The 22,691-nt window shown below is 31.0% G+C and overlaps 1 protein-coding gene across 1 annotated transcript; it reads left to right on the forward strand.

The window, feature by feature from the left end:
* Nucleotides 1–1,313: 1,313 nt before the first annotated feature.
* Nucleotides 1,314–22,217, forward strand: LOC133200198 (85/88 kDa calcium-independent phospholipase A2-like). The gene is made up of 16 exons (XM_061336002.1): nucleotides 1,314–1,546; nucleotides 1,861–1,959; nucleotides 3,079–3,249; nucleotides 5,007–5,184; nucleotides 5,791–5,993; nucleotides 6,196–6,292; nucleotides 11,815–11,997; nucleotides 12,690–12,805; nucleotides 13,172–13,320; nucleotides 14,059–14,138; nucleotides 14,271–14,424; nucleotides 14,562–14,712; nucleotides 15,015–15,205; nucleotides 17,222–17,376; nucleotides 19,442–19,609; nucleotides 21,007–22,217. Exons 1-16 carry the CDS (start codon nucleotides 1,488–1,490, stop codon nucleotides 21,223–21,225), a joined length of 2,373 nt encoding a protein of 790 aa, XP_061191986.1. The 5' UTR covers nucleotides 1,314–1,487; the 3' UTR covers nucleotides 21,226–22,217.
* The last annotated feature ends 474 nt before the right edge of the window (nucleotides 22,218–22,691 follow it).

Here is a 22,691-nt window from a genome sequence, read left to right on the forward strand (position 1 = left end):
TAAAAAGAAGTACTGTGATCAATAAATTTTGATTAGAACAGTGCTGGGATTATCCCTGTTTAATTTACTAGCGATCAATTTCGATCGACTGATTTCTTTCACTACTTTCTTATCTTATAAATCTTCTAAATTACATGTATTTTGTTTTGAGTAAGGTGTTGTAAAGAATTGTACAATAATGCTTTATGTACAATACAAAACGTACTTTCATAGCTTTTATTAGTTATAGATACGATCGGATGTAGAATCGAGGACAACAAATGAAATCTAAGAATATCTAAAAGGCGTGAAGAGTATACTTATCAAAATAAAATTAATTGATCATTGAATGAATGTCCGATAGAATTAATCTGTAATTAATATTGTAAAGGGCTTAATCTCAGAATAAATGTGTAAATTACTTGATTATCTCGGGTTGTACATAATTTATATTCATTATCGGGAAAACAGGTAATTACCTAGGAAAATTGTCTATGGAAATATTTGTTTACATTGTATCAAAGATTATAATCATATCTCTTATCAGGCAAATAATTGTAATTTATTATACGTATTGAAATCTGAACAGTATATACCGTTACGGCTATCTTGCCTTTTGTGAGACGACTGGTTCCTCAGTTGGAGCTACTATAAATACACGTTTCATTTGTTAAAATTATACTTTTCTACATTTAAATCAATTATTTATTTCAAACATTGACAAATATCAAGTGGAATTTCTTCTTGTACACCTACAAAAGTCTTCATACAATTTTACTGATTTTAGGATGATGCATATTTAAAATAAAACAGATTTTATTCATTTTATCGAATATTCGAATACTTTCATTGAATATTCGAATATGAGTTATTGACAAAATTGACATCCCTAATCAAAACTATACAGAAGTTTAGAAACAGATGTATAGGTTTTGGGAGAATGAATAAATAAGGCTTGTTTGATAGGGAAATCTCATGATAAGTATTTGTTTAAGCAATAAATAAACCTGCACAAACTGTGTTATAGATGTCTGTAACATATAAATTTTGAGTATCCTATGTCCTATATCAATTTTTCAATACTAAGTAAAAATAAATAAATAAATAAAATGATGACTTACTTATGACTAAATACTGTATATATAACTATTTCATACAATCTCGCGTCTGTTCTTCTTAAAAGAGAATTGGTATAGCCTGTATCAACTAAGCCAATCTCTACCTATCGACAACTCAGAGTGTAAATACTTATTGTGTTTTCTTTACTGGAGAGTTCCACAATATCAGTCTGAATTATCTCAGATCATTCATGTTATTTCAATACTGAATGGCATTGAAGATGTTACCTCAACTGTGACTACAGAGTGATCTGTAAGCTTGCAGTGTATGCAAATATAGTGACAATAGGAATGTATGATTAAAAAATCCAGCAGGTGGCAGCTATATTTGACCTGTGTGGAAATTGTTCATAAGCTAGCTAGTATTGATGAGAATGGATTAGGAACACCATGCATCAAGTTTTATGTTTTGCAAGGATCACTAGAAAAATTGGAAAGTTTAATATAAGGTACGTACGTGTAATTAAGTCAGCAAGAGGAAAGGGGGGAGAGTATCTTTCTAAAGTTCTATGCCTATTGGTGAGACTAAACGCTCATTTTGGCAACATTGACGTACTTCGAATACAAAGTCTAACGAACAGACTAAGAAGTGAAAGAGACAAACAGACCTCAACAGTTAATGTAATTTAAGGTTTGCAGTTAACAGATAAACCATGAATGTTCTTGATTCTTTGTAAAAAAATTAATGATAAAATGAAATGAGTATAATTGAATTACTAATATGTACTTTTTTATTTTAAACTCTTTCACTGTAACATGATAGGTTACCAAACAAGAATAAGAGTGGACCTACAGCTTTGTTTCAAAGGCTGAGTTCTGTGGAGTGTATGGTTTCCAATAATGTGATGCATAAAAGCTTCAGGTGAGTTGAATTCGAAGTAAATTTGGTTCCAATGTTGAAGAAGTTAAGTTTTCCATCAATTAAGATGATGCATAATAAACTATGGAAAGAAAACATGAATATGCAAGTGCATTGTCAATGAAAAAAGGCATTTTATGGATCAAAATTTGACTCACTTTTAAATTAAATGGTGATGTTGGTAGCTTATTTGCCAGGCGTCATGCTCAAAGAGCTACACTTTATTGAAAAGTTTGTGGAATTGGAACTCTCCGAAAAGAGTGAAATCTTTACCAGCTGAAACAAATGGTAATGATATCGACAATAAAGTGATGACAAAAGTTCTGTACTTTGTTGATAAGTTGTCTAGCATTTTCAAGTGAGCTACTATTGATACCAATTAATTATTGAAATATGAGATTCGTATAATGAGTAAACGACAGTTCTGTATATACTCAATATATGAATTTTCTGTAATTTCAATTACTAATAAAGAATATTAATATCGACATTATGGAACATTCCAGAAAAAATTTAAATGGTGCTCCCTTCCACAAAAGTACAAGCTAGCAAAACTTTATTTCTTGGTTTGATTGTTGATTGTGGAGAGACTTTTAAATATATGCAATATACAATGTAATTTAAACCAATCTAATTAAAATTAAAATTTTATCCGCTCCAACCAGATCGCTACTTTGTGTCGCGTTGGAGCGGATCAAAGATCTAATTTTAATTAGATTGAATTTAAACTTTATTTTTACAGATGTTTAAATTAGAAGTGCTTCATAAACATATTCTCACAATTTTTTTAGTTTTCTTTTATGTATACATGACTTTTCACTTTATGCATGTAAATTTGTAGACATGTTTTAAGTCAAGTAAGCACCTGTAAATTTAAAATCAAAGGATAAAATGATTGAAAGCAGTTTTGAATGAAGATTACAGATGAACATCAGTGAAAATTGTTTAATGTAATTAACATTTAATAATTTTGTCTGCTTTATATAGCAATCTACAAAAGCGAGTGAGACGATCTTTGAATAATTTTTATATGATTTGTATTTGTTTTATACTTTATCCAGTCAACACCATACACTTGTAGATATGCCTAGTGTAAAATGTCAAACATCTTTTTTTCTGTAGTATATTTCGCTGGACTAATGACAAGGACACAAAAGAATCGCACCCTGGGTTTGATGAAGTCAAACTTCCAAATAGATCAGATGGCAATAAAACAAACTGGCGCTGGAGACCGGCTCATGTTGCAGCATTTTTGGGTTTATATGAGTGCTTTCACAATAAAAAGTTTAAGAAGTATGTTTTATCATTCAAGAGTATTATTCACACACTTAACGCTTTTTTTTTCGTATAGCAGTATTACTAAATTTACACTCCCTTTATTTACGATGTTTTAGCTGCAATAAGGCGTGAAGACACATTGCAAAAATTTATGCATATAGACGCTCTTATCAGCCCTAAAGTCATAAATATTTACATATGTATATTACACATTTCTGGAACTTCACATTCCCATTTCATGCAACAGCGAATTAAGTTGATTTTTGCGTGACCTTTGATGAGGAATATAAACCACTGTGTAGTTACCTAGCATTAAACATTTGAAAGCAAACAGAATTATTTTAATGCAATGTTTTGAAAAATACTTTTATTAATTTTTAAGAGATATACATAATTTTGTTTTATCTCTGCAATACCGGTGATTTCACGTCGTTTGTTGTCATTGTTACATCATAATATAAACTGTGTTGATTGTTATAATAAGTTAACAGTATAAATAAAATTTAGATTCAAATTTGAATTTAAAGTGAGAAAATCGACTTACCCGTGTAAACATATTTTTATGCTTCTTCGATATGAGTAAAATATATATAGTTTATATGTATTAATTGTATTGTATTGACCTGGAATAATTGCACAGTTCTTTATTCCGTGGGAGGTACATCCCATAAGCATTACAGTACAATATTATATATTTATCAATTATATACATAGAACAATAACATGATGTACACTTACAAACTTGTGATACATACATTCTATTATTTAGTTAATTGTTTTGAACATTCTAATCGTAAATTATTAACATGATATATATATTTCCCTAACCGATTTACATCTTTGGTATTTGTACTACAAAATTATTGTATTAGTTTAAGACACTTGGTCTTCGGGAGTAGTGATGTTTGATGCATTTGTCTCTTAAATCATGAAAAACAGGACAAATGAATAAAAAATGAAATTCATCTTCAATATCATTTAAATTACATAAATCATATTTCCTATTACTCCTTATTAAGTTGTCATACCCTCCAGTTTCTATCTTTAAATTATGTGCTGAAAGTCTAAACATGTAATTGCTTTTCTTTAATTTACATGAATAGGTTTCTTTAAATAACCTTGCAAACAAAAATAGTCAACTAAATGCTTATATAACATGCATTTTGGTGATCTACATATACCAGATATAGCTTTTTGTTTAAAAACATTACACATTTTATTGTATGTTATCTCTAATATAATACTATCTTTTTGATTACTATGGTACAAGTCACCTAAACCTAGAGTGTACATTTCATTTTTTATACTCACAATCCAGGGATCTTTATTCTCCACCATATCTTGATAACATGCACTCAATATGCAATTTTTACTTTTTCTTAATTTTAACCAATATTGTAATATTCTGCGCTTTCTATATATATTTAGTGGAATTCTATAATACATTCCATAATAAACAGCACTATTGCAAGTATTTTTTCTTGCACCAAGTATTCTTTTACAAAAATTGATATACACTCTTTCAACATCTTGACCTTTATGAAACCCCCATATTTCAGCTCCATAGCATAACACACTTTTAACATAAGTATCAAACACAGTAATCTGAGTCTCAACATTGAAATTTAAATCTTTCATTTTACTATAAATACTAAACATTGCCTTGTTTCCTTGTGTTGCACAATGTTTCTGTGTGGATAAAAATTTACCATTGCACGGAATATTAAAGCATGCTTACTTTTGATCAGACACAGTTATTTCAATATTTTCAGGGATATTAACCATCAAATGAAGAATACTCAGTTATCTCCCTTAATGGCAGCCATCTTAGGGAAGCACACACAGTGTGTGAGTGTTTTATTGGAGCTGGGTGCCAGACTGGATCTTCAGGATCAGAATGGAGAAACTGTATACCATTATGCTGTATCACATCACCCTGAAGTCATTCGTGTTAGTTCATAAATCATTATTTAACTAAATGGTTTAGTGTAGAACTGTAAATAATCCATTTTTTCCCAATTAAAGGTTAATAACCCTTAGCTTAGTGAATATGTCCTGATCCACTGTCCATTTTCCAGATGAAAATTATATTCATAAAAATATTTTGAAGGATCTTACTAGTATAACAAACAGCCAAAAAATTTTGAGTTAATGCATGATCAAATCATCGATATTACTAGTAATAACCTAAATAAATAATAAGTAAATAATAAATCGACTGAGGTATATTAGTATTTCGTTCATACATGTATTATGGAATAATTGTCAATACAATGTCATGAAATGGAAAAGTCTTTATGTGTTACAGAATTTTTAGAGGAATTTTAATGTTATATTTCAAAATAATTTTGAAATATTTTTTTATGAAAAAAAAAAAAATCAGTGCTTAAAAGAGCTCTAGGTTTGAGAATTATTGAAATAGTTGAAGAACGTCATGATGTAAAATCAAATACAATTTAGTAGAAAATAATGATTAATATGAAAGATTAAAATTAAACTAGAGAGTTAGCGATAAACAGTTGCTTTGATTTTCATGTAGAAAAATTGTCTTTTCAGATTTTAGCAAAGCATGATGATCCCAAAGGTAGTGACAGAGTTATAAACTACCTGAACAAGAAGGGTCTAACTGCCCTAGCCACTGCATGTCAAAAGGGGAAACCCGAGATTGTACAGTTATTGCTGGATGAAGAGGCCGATCCAAATATAACTGGTCAGGACATGTATCCCATCCATTATGCTGTTAAAAATGGCGACACCAGGTAAGCTGTGCAGTCCCCAGCCTTGCTACGTGTATTTATTAAGTTCCATTGTGATATTTGGATTGATTTAATTAAGAATCTGAACAAAAAGTCCTTCAAAAGATGGTGAGAAAAGACAGATAGTGCATATATACCTTTACTGTCATTTACATGTAGGTAAATACATAAACTTAATGTCCAATTTTTCAAAATACATTTTTAGGTCAGTTGATGTTATTTGTAAAAAGTTCAAAGACCAATTGTCAAAACGAGATAGAAAGTATGGGGGTACTCCAATGCACTGGGCTAGGAACAGACAGGTATGACAATACACACTTACATATACACTCGAAACAAACTTTGAGAATTCTTTAATTTTGTAAACAGGTCGTTAATTGCATGCAGAAACAAGGGCCAGGATACAATCAGTGTATTTTTCTTTTATTTTATCATGATTAAGTACGTTAAACTTTTTTATTCGAGTTCGATCATTAATCCTGAATGCGCCTCGTAAATCTTAAGATTTTTTTTTTTTTTACAAAGATGGTGGATATTTTAATTTCAATCCAAACAGCATTTCTTTGTGTACTAATATTTTGTTTAGTGACACAAATACATGTGTAGTATAACTAGGTAGTATTGTTCACATTAGAACCTGGCAAAAGTTTTGGACATTTGTGTTTAACAAACACATCTTGAGATTATCTATCATGCATGAACCATTTGTTTTAAGTAGAACCACACAGTACTTAAAAAATGCAAAATTACAGATGATACCACTGAATAAGACTTTTGATCATACATGAAACTTTAATTTATATAGCCATGTAAAAATGATTTGTAGAGTTGAATCCAAGCACTTAGTACAAATTATACTCTTCTGTTACTGACATACTTCATCTAAAGAGTACTATAACATACAAGTATTCTGAGAGTATTGCATTAGCAATACTAGTCCCCTACCGGCAAGTGTAATCTGGTTCCGTTCCCGTTAAGAATTGAAAATGCCATAATTCCGTCAAAAATTAATGAAGTGGGACGAAATGCAAACTTGATCTATAACTAATGAAGGTAAAGCCACATACCAAAAATCAGCTCAATATCTACACGCGTTTAGGAAAAAAGTGCGGAAAACCAAGTGGGACAGACTGACAGACAGACAGAGGGACAGACAGACGGACAGACAGACAGACAGACGGACGGACAGACTCAGAGGAAACCTATAGTCCCCTCCGGTTTCACCGGTAGGGGACTAATAATATTAAACAACTGTAATATTAATATATATGAAATAAAAAAAAAAAAAGAGTGTGTAGTTTCCTGCTCAATTATCTATAAGTCCCCTACCGGTGAAACCGGAGGGAACTATAGGTTTCCTCTGAGTCTGTCCGTCCATATGTCTGTCTGTCTGTCAGTCTGTCCCTCTTGGTTTTCCGCACTTTTTTCCTAAAAGCTTGCAGATATTGAGCTGATTTTTGGTATGTGAGTGTATCTTGATGAGTTACAGATCAAGTTTGCATTTCGTTCCGCTTCATTGATTTTTGACGGAATTATGGCCTTTTCAATTTTTAAGGGTTTTCAGCAATTTTCTTCTAAACGCTTTCAGATACATTGAGCTGATTTTTGGTATGTGACTTGACCTTGATTAGTTATAGATCAAGTTTGCATTTCGTTCCGCTTCATTGACTTTTGACGGAATTATGACATTTCAATTCTTAACGGGAACCGGATTACACTTGCCGGAAGGGGACTAGTATAAATTGCTAATGCAATACTCTCAGAATGCTTGTTTTTTAATATCTCGTACAGTGAAAACTGTCTAATCCTACACCTGTGCAATCAAATTCCGACGTTAAATTTCCTTCCCATTTTACTATTTTTCATGTTTTTTTTTACACTGTGCAATCCGACACCCTGTCTATCCTGACACAAAATTTGTCTCCCAGTGCATGTCGAATTAGACAGGTTTCACGTTATTATTATTATTGATTATATATTGCATAGGACAATATAATGAAAAAGATTTTTAGAAAAGATACCTTTAGTAATGTAATGTATGGGAAGGACATAACACATGTGTAGTGATAGGAAAGAAGCTATTGCTTTGTAATATTTCCCCATTCTTTCTATAAAAATGGATTTACATAACAAAATTTTCCATCGTCAACTTTCTTTATGTAGTAATATACCTTCATTACCTGCAAATGTCGTTTATGTATCCAAGTTTATTGACTCACAAGAACATATTCATAGTAAGACAATTTTTAAACTGAGATAAGCTACTGACAAATAAGTTGATGATACGGTGAATTTAGCAACCTCGTTTAAAGTCAGCATGTCGTAAATTCTTAAAATGACTTTTTTACGAAATACAGCTTATTATTGGGTCGTTTATGACTGACATATTTCACACCAATTGTTAGGCGATATACTAAATTTGACTACAGATTATTCCGTCTACCTGACAATAAATAGTGCTCACGGCGAGTGTGACTGGTCGACAGGGGATGCTTACTTCTCTTAGGCACCTGATACCAGCTTTAAAATTTCGCAGGGGACAGTGTTTTATACGGAAGCCCAATAGTGCAAACCAAAAATAAATAAACAAAAACGAAATTATTAAATAAAGAAAAACGAAATTATTAAATAAAGAAAACAAAATTATTAAATAAAAAGCAAACGAAATTATTAAATAAAGAAAACGAAATTATTAAATTAAGAAAACGAAATTATTAAATAAAGAAAACGAAATTATTAAATAAAAAACTGAAACTAAAATACGGAATTTATAGATGTGCATGGTAAGGGCCTGAACCCATGAATCATTCCATAAAGCACACGTGTTCTTTGACCTGATTTTGTTTCGACATTAAAACAAGTGTGATATTTGCATTTACACTCAACTATTCCCGTATCGATAACATAACCAGTTGGAGTAGACAATCATAATAGATGAATAGGGGAGAATTTTACCTTTGGTTATCCAATATGCTTAGATCTATGTTTTTATCTTACATTAACATGATTAATGTGAACTTAATTTGACCATGCAGTCTGATGAATTGGCCAGTGATGACAAGTTTACGTTAGTATTAGCTTTCTTAAACCCTCAACTCAGAAGGTCTAATTATTAGCAAACAATGAATCTGGACATGAAACATCAAAGAGATTATGCTAATAAATTGCACAAATATTTAAGATATACATGTCTGCTAAGATTCCGTTGTTTACAACTGCTGACCCTTATAACATTTAGGAAATTCCCATGGTTATACATCTTTTCTTCAATTATAGCACAGTTCAAAAAATGCTGTAAAATGATACGTTACCGATCTGAACCCATTATAAATTATTGTTTAAAGAGAGCAAGTGCAAAAATTAACAAAGTTGTTACAATGAGTAGATTTTAATGATTGCTTACTTTATTAAAAATTAAGCAAAACACCTCTAATTTCTTGCCCAGGCGCTCCCCATGTAATTCTGTAAATGACGAATGATAAGTATATATATATATATATATATATATATATATATATATATATATATATATATATATATATATATATATATATATATATATATATATATATATATATATATAGGTCTACCCCTCAATACTATAAAATCAACAAGGTTGATTTTATAGTATTGAGGGGTAGATCTATATATACACAATGATTCATTTTGGTGTGCATCCTGCATAAATTATGCACAAATTTTGCTCAGGACGCATTATTTTAATAAATGTGCATCCCAATGGACGCAATAAATTTATAGAAGAACGTGTATCATTTGGTATAATCCGATTCTAAACTTGACTGATTGCATCATATTCATGTGCTAAGCGATATGCATGAACAATTTTAACAGGTATATATAAGGTTGCCAACAACAGGTCAGATTTCACAATTGCAGCCAATTAACCAGCAATTATCAGAAAATATTTGAAAGTTAGATAGCATAGTTCGATTATCACTGTTTATGGAACATTTCTGAAGCGAATACTAATACCTATGTAAAAGCTATACATGTAACCTGTATAATTTTTTTTCCTTACAAGCTAAGAAGTTTAAAATTTAATCATTTTTATTTCTGACTGTTTTTTCATTTCTTCTTAAAATTTCTTTGCTTCATTCTGCTTCTGTGCATTTTATGACTGATACATTACAATGTGTGAGATCGTATGTATGATCGAAAAATAGAACCAAAGTGCACAGTTGACAATATATTATATTTATGACACAAAATCATGTAGTCTTACTTGGACAATTGATAGTAAAATTATAAAACTACTCACAGCAACAATAAAGCATTTGCTCTTTCGTGCAATAACTTTTTATATTTCACCAGAATTTCCTCTGTAATATCTAATATATGACCCTTGGATTTGGATGCACTGATTTTGTCATGGGACTCATTGTTGTCATTAAGGGGGGTCCTTTGGACCCATGATAACCATTTTCAAAATGAATCACTGTATACATATATATACTTATCATTCGTCATTTACAGAATTACAATCTGTATTTTTAAATCAGTGATAGTTGTGAACAAACAATGCACACACTTGCACAACAAATCCAACAAGTATTCAAATCATTCTCTTTATTGTTTCAACAACCTAAGATTTATGGGTACACAGATAGGGCACTAGGTTTAGTTCGGGGGGAATTCAGCGATACGATACGCAAGGCCTTGACCTTTCAGCGATTCATGAGCTCTTTTGGAATGTCATTAATTTTATGTAAGCAGAAACAGCCATCCTCGCTACGTCCAGGCTTACAGGCTCAAACTTTGACGTTGTGGGGATGCGACACAGCATCAAATTCCCGTAAACAAAATTGAACAGTTATGAATCATTTACTTTACAAATGCGAATTATAGGCTGTGAGCACATAATGTTTTTCTACGTTTGTCAATTTGACATTTATCTAAGTTTTTTTTTCATTTCCCCCACACTTGTTTCAATGTCGAAACAAAATCAGGTCTATAGAATTACTAAGTGATGCTTTATAACACGTGCGCTTTATGGAATGATTCATGGGTTCAGGCCCTTACCATGCACATCTATAAATTCCGTATTTCAGTTTCAGTTTTTTATTCAGTAATTTCGTTTTCTTTATTTAATAATTTCGTTTTCTTTATTTAATAATTTCGTTTGTCTTTTATTTAATAATTTTGTTTTCTTTATTTAATAATTTCGTTTCTCTTTTATTTAATAATTTCGTTTTCTTTATATAATAATTTTGTTTTCTTTATTTAATAATTTCGTTTTCTTTACTTAATAATGTTGTTTTCTTTATTTAATAATTTCGTTTGTCTTTTATTTAATAATTTCGTTTCCTTTATCTAATAATTTCGTTTTCTTTATTTAATAATTTCGTTTTCTTTACTTAATAATTTCGTTTTCTTTATTTAATAATTTCGTTTGTCTTTTATTTAATAATTTCGTTTTCTTTATTTAATAATTTCGTTTTCTTTATTTAATAATTTCGTTTGTTTCTTTATTTAGTAATTTCGTTTTCTTTCTTTAATAATTCCGTTTTTTTTTATTTAATAATTTCGTTTTTTATTTAATCATTTTCTTTATATAATAATTTCGTTTTTTTGTTTCTTATTTTTTTGGTTTGCACTATTGGGCTTCCGTAGTTTTATGCACTGTTTACAGATTTATATTGTTTGCAGGGTTTTTTTTTTTTTTTGAGATCCATCACTGTTCGTTAGCTTATCTTCACCTCTTTCATTACTCCAGTTTATCATATCAATTGCAGAATGGGCAAGATATTCTTCAAATTATTTATATCCATGTTTTACTCTAATACATGCAATATTGATTGCACAGATGATTGAGAAATTTTGTCGCCTGAAAGCTGACATGAATTTAAAGAGCAACACGGGCCACACTCCATTACATATCATGCAGGAGAAAGACAGAACAGATTGCCTGATAGAACTCTTGTGTTGGGGAGCGGATCCAAGTATCGGGAATGAAGAAGGAAACACCCCAATACACATTGCTGTTCTTGTAGGTGACAAATCAACAGACTATAAATAACGTATATAAACTATAATAACATAATTTATAAACACATATATTACTCGGAAAGTTGTATTATTTGTTTATTATTCTATTCTTTAAAAAAAAAAAACTTCTGCTGGGATATGTCAATAATACATTAAAAATACAAACTGAGAAATCTTAACTTATTTAAATAATCTAGTATATTTTCTGTAGTTTAAATGATATGAGGTATGTCACACAAAAATTTTATTTAATGGATGTACATGTATCTTTTGACATATGATTTTATAATTGACCAATATTTTAAGTTTCATATATTTTTTGTATTTTGTTTTTAGAGAAAATGGAAAAATTGTTCTGGCTACAGATAAGATACTTTAAACTTACCATTTGCTTTAAATTAATGCAAGTAAAACATGTTAAAAAAGTCAATTGGATACCTGCATTTTAGTTTTTAAAATAAAAATATTTTTGATAGTGAAAAATATTTCTCTTTCTGTTAACACCCTCTAAATCAGTGGATAAAATCTTTAAGAAACATTTTACTTTATAGAAAAAAAATTATATATTACAATATGGTATAATTATTAAATGATATATTATGTCTCAAACCATTCTTTAAATAAAATTTTGGTTTGGCATACCTCCCTAAATTTGAAGACAACCTTAATATTTCCTTTTCAAATGTATATTAGAAAGACGACGTAGAGATGGTGAAAATCTTTGTAGTGTGTGGTGCTGATGTAAATGTCAAAAACAAGAAAAACCAGAGTCCCAGACATTTAGCCAGTGAACTAAATAATAAAAACAAGTAAGACAGATCTTGCCATGTCTATGTAGCAATATGTTCAATAAAAAAAGAGTCCAATGAGAATCTCTAGTTTCAACAAGACTTTACGATATAATTTTTTAACTCTAAGCTTTCCTTAAGGCTGTTCACACACTTGTTTTTACTACTGCTAATTTTAATACGTAATTAAGAGTTAGTTACACATGTTATCCCCTAAAATAAAAAAGGAGTAGAGGATATCATACCAAGATCTGATTTTTAAAGTATGAATGGATTATTTATCTACACTTCTAAAAAGGTACACAAACAACTTCATGCTTTATTAACAGGTTGAAATGATCAGAAATTTCTCTTTAAACTCTCTCAGTTATCCAATCTGTATTTCAGAGAGCTGATTTTGTACATGTTACATATATCGGGTGCCTTGAGGTGTGATGAAAACATGGAAAACTGTGAAGATGGATGTTCCAAGTCAGGAGAAGAAAATGGAAAAGTTGATGGAAACATAAATAAACTTTTAAAGAGTGACCAAAGTGGTGCGCATCTTCATGTCTTTGTTATACATTATAAGCTGAAACAAACTGACCCAACCCTTCTCTAACTTTCCGTGAACTTTCCTCAACAAAGTTGAGATAAATTTACATCATACCTCTGGCGTTGCCGTTGGTGTGGTAATTTCAACCACCAGTCATGCTTTGCATGCCATTTAACTGTATTTTGAATGTTCATGTTAAAGTTTAAATTATATATAAAGATAACGAACAGTAATTAAGCTTAAAAGTCCGTTGAAACAATACAAACTATGTGCAGAGCAAACACTCACCTCTAAAAACGTCAAGGATGGGATCAGGTGCCATGGAAGAGAAAGCATCCCATGTCAACTGGTCACCATCGCCAGTTAATTCCGAAGTAATTAAAAACCCTACCGTGAACAAATTTGAAAAATGCATCCAGAAATGCATACAACTGCTTCTGATAGTATGGTGTCCAGAGTATGATCACTGTCACATTGTACTTGTGATGGTTTATGCATCTTACTGAACATTTATTTAATATCTTTATCATTTATTATTCGTTGAGGTTGGTGTTGGTAATCTTTGATAACCTTTGTTTAAACTTTTGGTATCTCTAACAAAATAATCTATTTCTCTGATTGTATGTTCCCAGATTTACTGGACCACTAAGTGATAAAGCTAGACAAGGATTCTTCTTATAGAGAAATTGTAAATAAAATTTAATTTGATATTAATATTATTTCATTATCTTTTTTAAAGGCCCATTGGATGAAATGTTATCATCTGTGTTTGATCCACTGGCACAAATAGATGGATCAGAGAAAGACCCAGGATACAGGGTGAGATGATGGCATAAAAGAATAATCTTGGTAGGAGTTATACATAATTAGTTGTTGGAAGGAACTCTACAGGGAGCAGATGTAATGTATGAGCAATATCAATTCACAATGTTTTTGAAAAAATATTCACAGATTCTGTCCTTGGATGGTGGGGGAATCCGAGGACTTGTGCAGTGTCTGATGTTGATTGCCATTGAGAAAGAGGTCGGAAAACCCATCACAGAGTGCTTTGATTGGATAGCTGGAACAAGCACAGGTGGACTTTTAACTCTGGGAATCTGCACAGGTGAGTGATGTTTCATATTTGACTAAATACTTCCATGGTTTATTGAGTTAATGCAGGACATAACTGTTTCTTGGAGAATAAATCTAGTCTCATACAAGAAATCTTTCTTCATGCTCAGTTCTTTTTTCTATATAAAGGTAAGCCTCTGTCTTACATGAGAGGATTGTATATCAGACTGAAGGACGAGGTATTCACTGGATCAAGGCCGTATGAATCAGAGAACTTCGAGGTCTTGTTGAAAGAAGAATTTGGAGAGGAGACTGTTATGACAGATTTAAGGAAACCAAGGTTTAAAAATCTTTTTAAAAGTAACTGATGTAATATAATTTTCTTCACAAGTTGTTCATGACTTTTAAGAGATTTTCAATCTTTTTAACAGAACTAATAATTTTTTCTTATTTTATTCTTAATAAAATATTTGTTGTATATCTTTTCTCTGTGCTATATTAAAATTCTTAAACTTATGTCTGATTTTAACATACTTGACCAGATTTCAATGTTTTAAAGTGCCTAACTAAAACATACTTTGGCCAAAAAATCAGGAGATAAATTAAAAACGCACTGAATGCAGGGATTGTTTACATTTCTAGGGCTGTGGTGACTGCTGTACTAGCAGACAGACACCCAACTAAATTACATTTGTTTAGGACATATGAACCAACATTGGAGCAGCTTTATGATGCTAAAAGTGGATATCAAAGGAACGGCAGCACAGATAAGAAAGATGACGTAGATTCAGAGGAGGGAAATGAAGAAATATACTGTCCAGCTAAACCCGGTGGTAGGTTTAATTTTGGAATAGTTCTACATTAAACATGATATAAATAGTTGATGTTGATTCACTTATTCTATAATTATTATTATTATGTTTCTTTTCCCTCTGACTGTATTTAAAATTCAGTGCCAAACTATTTTCGCATCTTTTACAAAGAATTTAGCTTCAGCATAGTATGCCGAAGTAGTGCGCGGCTTGCTTTGAGAAATTTTGCTGGTGGCCTGCGGGCCTGCTGAGCTTCGAACTCCCAAAAACTAAAAAGTAATTTGAAAATCTTGTAAAAACACTTGATATATAGAAAGTATATTTTTTTAATGAAGTTTGGGGTTTGCAAACAGACTTAAAATTTATATAGATATGTTACAATAAATACATGTATGTGACATCAGAAATTTCATGTATTTCCAAAGTTGTAGAAAATACCTGAAATTCCTATTCTGCTTAGGAAATACGTGTATTTACTGTTTTCAGTTAGGAAATACGTGTATTTACAGAATTTCTCTATACCTTTTACATACATTTACTGGGGGGTTTTTTTGTTGGTTTTTTTTTTCGGTGAGATAATTTAGAGCATGAATCATAAAATATGAACAGATGCACAGTTAATTCAACGTTTATCTTACCAACTTAAACTGAGGAAAATTCAATATCTTGCTGAACATGTAATGGCCTTAAATTGATTCACTTTCCATTTAAAATTTGGTTGATGATAAGAAGAGGCTTTTCAATGAGGAGCTCTTTAGTTGGTATCAAAATGATATTTCTGTTAAACTTTGATTGCAAAAAGAAATATTAATGAAGAATGCTACACAAAATTTTATTTAATGAATGTTTAAGACACACCTTTTAAAAATATGGTCTCAGCTTTGAACGACCGATATTAGTTCTGAATTATTTTAGATGATTTTTTTTATTTTGCATTTTTTTCAGAGAAAATGTAAAAATTGTTTTATTTGAAATAAAATGCATACAGATACACTGCTTTCATTTTCTGGAATCAGTTGTCTACACCACAACATCTTTAACTGTGTGAAATGGTCATCAGATAAATGTAAAGTTATTTTTATATTAAAAAAAATAAAATCGCTGACTTTTCTTCACACGTTTTATTACTGATACTCATACTATGCTTCTATGCAATTATTAACAGCAAAATTAAAACCCAGAAGCCTCTTATTTGCAAATAAAACAATTTTTATATTGTCTCTGAAAAAATGCCCAAAAAATCTTTAAAAATACGTATAATGTAATTGGGCTAATGTCAGTATTTCAATGATGAAGCCTTATTAGTCTAAAGCATTCCTCCTTAGATAGGATTTTAGAAAGACAGTGTAATGATTATTGCCCAGAATCGGAAATTAATCTATGACGAATGTCAGCTTTGTAGAAAAAAAACCTTATAAAGTGCTGTTTTAAAAGTATCTGTATAGTCATTGAATATTTAAAAACATACATGTATAGTATAGTCATCCTGCTTAGTTCATTAAAAACGTTTAAAATTGGCTTAATTTTTCAGTAAATACATGCATTTACTTGTCAATTTAGTAATTCATGAGAAATTTAGTAATTACATATGTTTCTTAAAACAACCAGTAAATACATGTATTTACTGAACGGTTTAGGAAATACATGAAATTCCTGATTTCACATATTTACTGTAACATATACAACAGTCAGCATTATGATAATAAAAGTTGTGTTTTCTGGCTTATGCAAAGTGCGTTAAAACCTGACAATTATTAAGACATAATACATGAATAACATAATAATATTATACTTGTATATGTTTTTTATCAATCAATGCTTATTACAAAATAGAAAAATAGTTGACGAACACAATTAGTGTTACCCTTGTAAAATACTTCAGATGAAAGAATCGATTTTTTTTTTGACGTCTAGTTGTTTACGAAATGTTTTTTCACTGCATTATGTTAATTGGTAAAATTGAGTTATCAGGTATAGTATTTTTCTGTATGATATTCACCATATTGTCTTAAATCTTGCGGTGTTTCTTATATTTAGAACAAAAAGTATGGGAAGCTGCTCGTGCCACTGGAGCAGCTCCGACCTACTTCAAGGCTTTCGGTCCATACATTGATGGAGGATTAGAAGCCAACAATCCGGCTTTGGAACTTTTGTCTGAAATACATGAATTTAACTGTGGATTAAAATTAAAAGTAAGAGAGAGAGATATTGAATTTAATTGGAAGAGGCAGTTGTTTTTCATACAAGTGATTCATTTTTAGTGCAACTACATATATTTAAATTCATGTGATATTGGTAATTTTTTCTTTATCGTGGCCACATGTTTAAAGAAACACTGTATTTCACTGTTTCACTGTTTTATAAACTGTATTAGAATAAAGTATTCGAAGTTAATTTTTCATTTGAAAAGCAAGATGAGTGTGGGTGCTGACATAGGATAAAACTGCAACTGCAGATATTTTGTAAAAATTCAACTGAATTTTGCATTTAATTGGAATACGTTTTTCACCCTTATACTTAAAATTAGCGACTCCTCAGATAGCTGACTAAGGATGACGTTTACTCAGGGTTTAGTTCATAGACACGGATTTTGATAAAGTAATTTTTTTAAATCAAAAATTATGCTAAACGGACAAAACAACCACTTGAAGAAGACATGCAACATAGGAATAATTTAGTCCGACTTCCCCTGCATTATTTTTGTAAATAAATTTCTTTTTCTATAGATATGACACTAAAGTTTCTATGTCTTTTCCATTATCATTTTGCCAAGTCTTTAGTTTGGTAAAGCTCATGACATTGGTTTTTTTTTTTCAAATAATTGGATGGCATGCAGTGGGGAGAATCTGAAATATAAACAAATGCCATTCTAACAACTATTTTTAAAAAAAAATTGACCATTGACTTTATAAAATTATGATAACAGTAGAATAGGACTATGTAAGTTAACTTCGGCTTTAAATAGCTAAGAGTTTCTATCATTAATTTTTGTGCAATGTTAGACTTAAATTTAGAAGAATGTAGAAAATTGACAGAGAAAATTCGAATTTGAATTAAAAAAAACAAGTTTTTTGTTCAAGTTATAGTGGTTTATTTATACTATACAGTGATATCCTTATTTTAATTACATTTTATTATCCAATAAAGTTTTTCACTTGATATATTTTGCTTATGAAGAAATTTTTGTAAAGGGATTTGAGGGATTTTTTGAGAAATATACTCAGAGGCCACTAGTATAAAAAGTAGGCAATTGACCAAGTTATCTGAAAGTGCATAGTACATTGAAGCATTACAATGATTGGTCTTTCATTAGTTAGAGTAATCTAACTGTGTCTCGGGACAAGCCCTCACCACAGTTAGAATACGTCCCATATACTTGCAATGTAGCAAATCAGAGTGGATCCACTCCGAATTGATTTTGAAGAATACAAAAGGAGTAGCACTGAGAATAACTACCAAATTAATCATAAAAAACCTTTTTGAGATTGTATATGCCTATTAACCTAAAAAATAATCCAAATAAATACGAAAACTCAACTCATTTTCTCAACGTTTTTTCCTCGCTTCAAACTTAACGCCATGTTGACATTCGGAACTCTCTGGATTGTTCAAAGAAAATGCACAGAGTTCGAGTTATCGCCCGTGTTTATTATGCAACGTTGCCAATACACGGAACGAATTCTATCGTTAAACTGTATCCGTAGGACAATATCATTTTAACTATAGAACGTTCTATCTAGCCTTTCATGTGCAATAGATGGTTTTTCATTCCTATCGGTGGATTTTTTTTTTTTTTTTGCAATGTGAGTAGACGTCATCCTTAAGCTGAAACAATATCAAAATATTTCGTATAAAAGTAATTTTCTGCCTCAACCCAAACTTTTTTTCAGATACAACTCAATACAAGATTTTATTTATATTAACTTTTAATAAGTTTAATTTTAAAATAAAAATTATTAACAAAACGACAAAGTAATGACCTAGAAATGCGCCCACCGCTTGTGTTGAAATAATTTTTGACATTACGTTAAAGGTGACACTTCATTTATTTTGCACATTAGAATTTTTTAGTAAAATGTTATTGACTAATATCATCAAATAGTTATAAATTTCCTGTTTGCATCTCTGCATGGCTTTAAAATTTTGAGAGAAAAAAACTAATTGATTTTTTTCACCGCCAGATATTTTTGCTTTTTTTAAAGTTGATGTTTGTTTAAAGATGAGTTTGATTGAGTTCATTTAAATTTGCTTTTAAAGAATGAGTCCCAGTTGGTTCGTCCGATCGGCGTGATGGTTTCCCTCGGTACGGGACAGGTACCCGTTCGTCCAATTGACACTGTTGATGTCTACAAACCAGAAGGGATCTTTGATGTAACGAAGATAGCACATGGAATCCAAAACCTGATTAATGTCATGGTAGACAAGGTGAGGTAAAATATAGGTCAATTAAATGATCATCTGACAAGTATTTTTTTTAAAGAAGGTGATCAGGAAGTGTTAAATTTAGGTGTTAAACGTGTGGCCTACGTAATGACAGAGAATTACAGAACAGTGAAGTACTTAATAAACAAGTGAATTAATGTACGAGTTAAACCTACTCCAAACACCAATAAACGAATATCTTAACTTTAAATATGGAAAGGGTGTTCTTTCGTTTCGGAAATGAATGAAATTTTTGCGCACATTGGAACAAAAAAACGTAAGCTTTATTGATCATATAACTAGAAATGAGTAAATGCATTTAAAAGACTCCTTAGTATTTTAAAAATGATAAATTTACATGAAGCTGTCGGAGCATAGTAAACATAGTAGTCCTTCGCGTCATGTGTGCACAAATGGTTATATTTGCCGTATGCCTCACATTGAATCAATGGTCATCGGCCGAAGCCCATTACAAAACACAGAGAATCCATGTCGCAGTAGATATCCCTGAATGCCAACACATCATAACTTCAAAGAATCATATAATCAGTAATTAAAGTCATTTATGTGGTCCAATATGGAGTAAGAGAATCAAGGTAAGATAAAATAGGCCTAACATTACGTATCATATTCGTAAAATTCCCTATCTATATTTTGCACCGGAAGAATCATATACAGAAAGTATGATAAAGTTACATGTAGTGTGTATGAAATTGAATATTCACTAAATCATTTGAAAATTTAAAGTAAAAATAAAATAATTTATTTCTAAATTATCACTTTAAACACAATTGTTATTAAGCCAATTGAATGATAATACATGTAAGTGCAAAATTTATTTTCAAAATGGGTCATATAAATACTGATACATTCCAGGATTTATACATAATGTAAATTTCAATAATAAGATTGAAGAGTAAAACAATTTTAACTTTATAATCAGTTACAGTACATTCTTTGGAAGGCCCTTCATTAAATTACTCCTTGTGTTATATTAAAGAATTGTAGTATTCAGGAAACACCCCGTTTAAGCACAAAAAGATCCCTCTTTGCTTAATGTCCATAGGTGCGGATACATGTCTAATTTCACTGACGATCGATGGCGTCTCAATATGAGTGAAAAATTCTCGAAGGGACGCAAAGCAAACAAACAAAATACTAAGAGTTAGCGATTCCTTTTCTTTGACAAAATAAGCTGTATATTCATTCTTTCCTCCACATTTTTGCAACGGTTTGATTTAAAATTTAATACATACTAACAATACTCATACAATAATTAGAGCTATGGCTCGGATATTGAAAAATTGAAATTAGGCACATTAAGAAAAACTATTAATAAAAATTTTATTCGATGATAAAACTAACAAGATATGTAATTATAAATTTCGGTTTTATTACAGGCCACAATTGCCGAGGGTCGTCCTGTAGACAGAGCCAGAGCGTGGTGTGGTACACTCGGAGTGCCATTTTATCGATTCAGTCCACCAATAACAGCAGTAGAAATGGATGAGCATGACAATAAGAAACTTACTCAATTAATGTGGGAAACACAGTGTTACATTGTGGCTAATCAGGACAGAATTAAAAAGTTGGCTTCATTTCTAAGACGAGATCCATAGCAAATATTTTATTATAACTCCCCCCTTGAAAACCGAGAAGTATATAGATGTAGTGATGGGGGTGTCCGTCCTACCGTAGTCCTTCTGTACATCTTTCCGTACGTCCGTAACACTTGGGGCATCCTTTTATATAACATGCGGAGTGCCCATGTCTTGTTCGCAACTCTTCCTGTACCACTGAAAAAATTAATGAGACTTTCATAGAATCCTTATTACATAATGCCATCGTGCGCCTTCTACTTTTTTTCTTCAATCGGGTAGATAAATAGGGTTACCGATAGCAAAATATGGACACTGCCATTCTTTCTATTACAAGGGAATACTCATCTCTTATCTGCAACTCTTATACCGCTGAATACTAGTAAAATTTAATGAGACTTTCACAGAATCTTTATTACATAATGCACGTCCTATTTTATTTTCTGATCGGGCAAATAAAAAGGGTTACGCAAGGCAAAATATGGACACTGCCATTCTTTCTGTAAGATAGGGGGTATCCATCTCTTATCCGCAACTCCTCCTAAACCAATGGATGAAATTTAATGAGACTTTCAAAGAATCTTTAATACATAGTGCCGTTATGCACCTCCTTTTTTTCCATCAGGTAGATAAGTAGGATTTCCCAGAGGAAAACATAGACATTGTCATTCTTTTCATAACATTGGGAGTACCCATCTCTTATCCAAAACTCCTCCTATACCACTGAATAAAATTCAATGACACTTTCTCAGAATCTTTCTTATATGATGCCATTGTACTCCTTCTATTCTTTTTTCTTATCGGACAGATATCTGAGGTTTCCCCATGCAAAACTTGGAATATAAAACTTGCCAATATACCCATATAGGAGCGGAGGGTATAATTTTGTGAGCTAATTGCTCACACTTCCGCTAGATATTTTTATAGGTTTGGAAATTCAGGCAAATCGTGCTGTTATTAACGTTTTCTTGTGCATTAAAAAAATAATTGTATCATTTCATGAGTTTGTGGTTGTTTGCATAATGATGTTATAAACTTATAAAATTCTATGTCCTCAGATTGTCTTTGCTGTATGCCTTCGCATTTCCGTTACTTTTTGACGTCTGATAAGAAAGCAATCTGGATATTTGTCTGGTGAATAAGAAACCATATTCACCACCGAAAGAGTCCGTATCTGTATGATATTATTCTAATGCTTCTGATCTACTAAATAAATAAATACAAGGTTACGAATGGAAATTTATACAAATGGAAAGAACAAGATAGGCTAAGACCCCTTTTTTGCCCCTGGTTTAGGGTGTCTTTTAGATTGATGCAACAGTTTATCAATAAAAACCTGTTGTCACCCCTGCAACGAAATGAGTATTGGTTCTAAGTTATGGGGTACACAGAGGTCACAGGAAGGTCAGGAACTATGTCAATTTCCGAATTTTCTCATTTATATGGAATTTTTCACAGATTTTACAGCACATTTTGTTTCAGAAAAC

This window comes from Saccostrea echinata, unplaced genomic scaffold (assembly GCF_033153115.1).
Source record: "Saccostrea echinata isolate AGI-Se365-2 ecotype Australia unplaced genomic scaffold, CSIRO_AGI_Sech_v1 ptg000037l, whole genome shotgun sequence".
Taxonomy (NCBI): domain Eukaryota; kingdom Metazoa; phylum Mollusca; class Bivalvia; order Ostreida; family Ostreidae; genus Saccostrea; species Saccostrea echinata.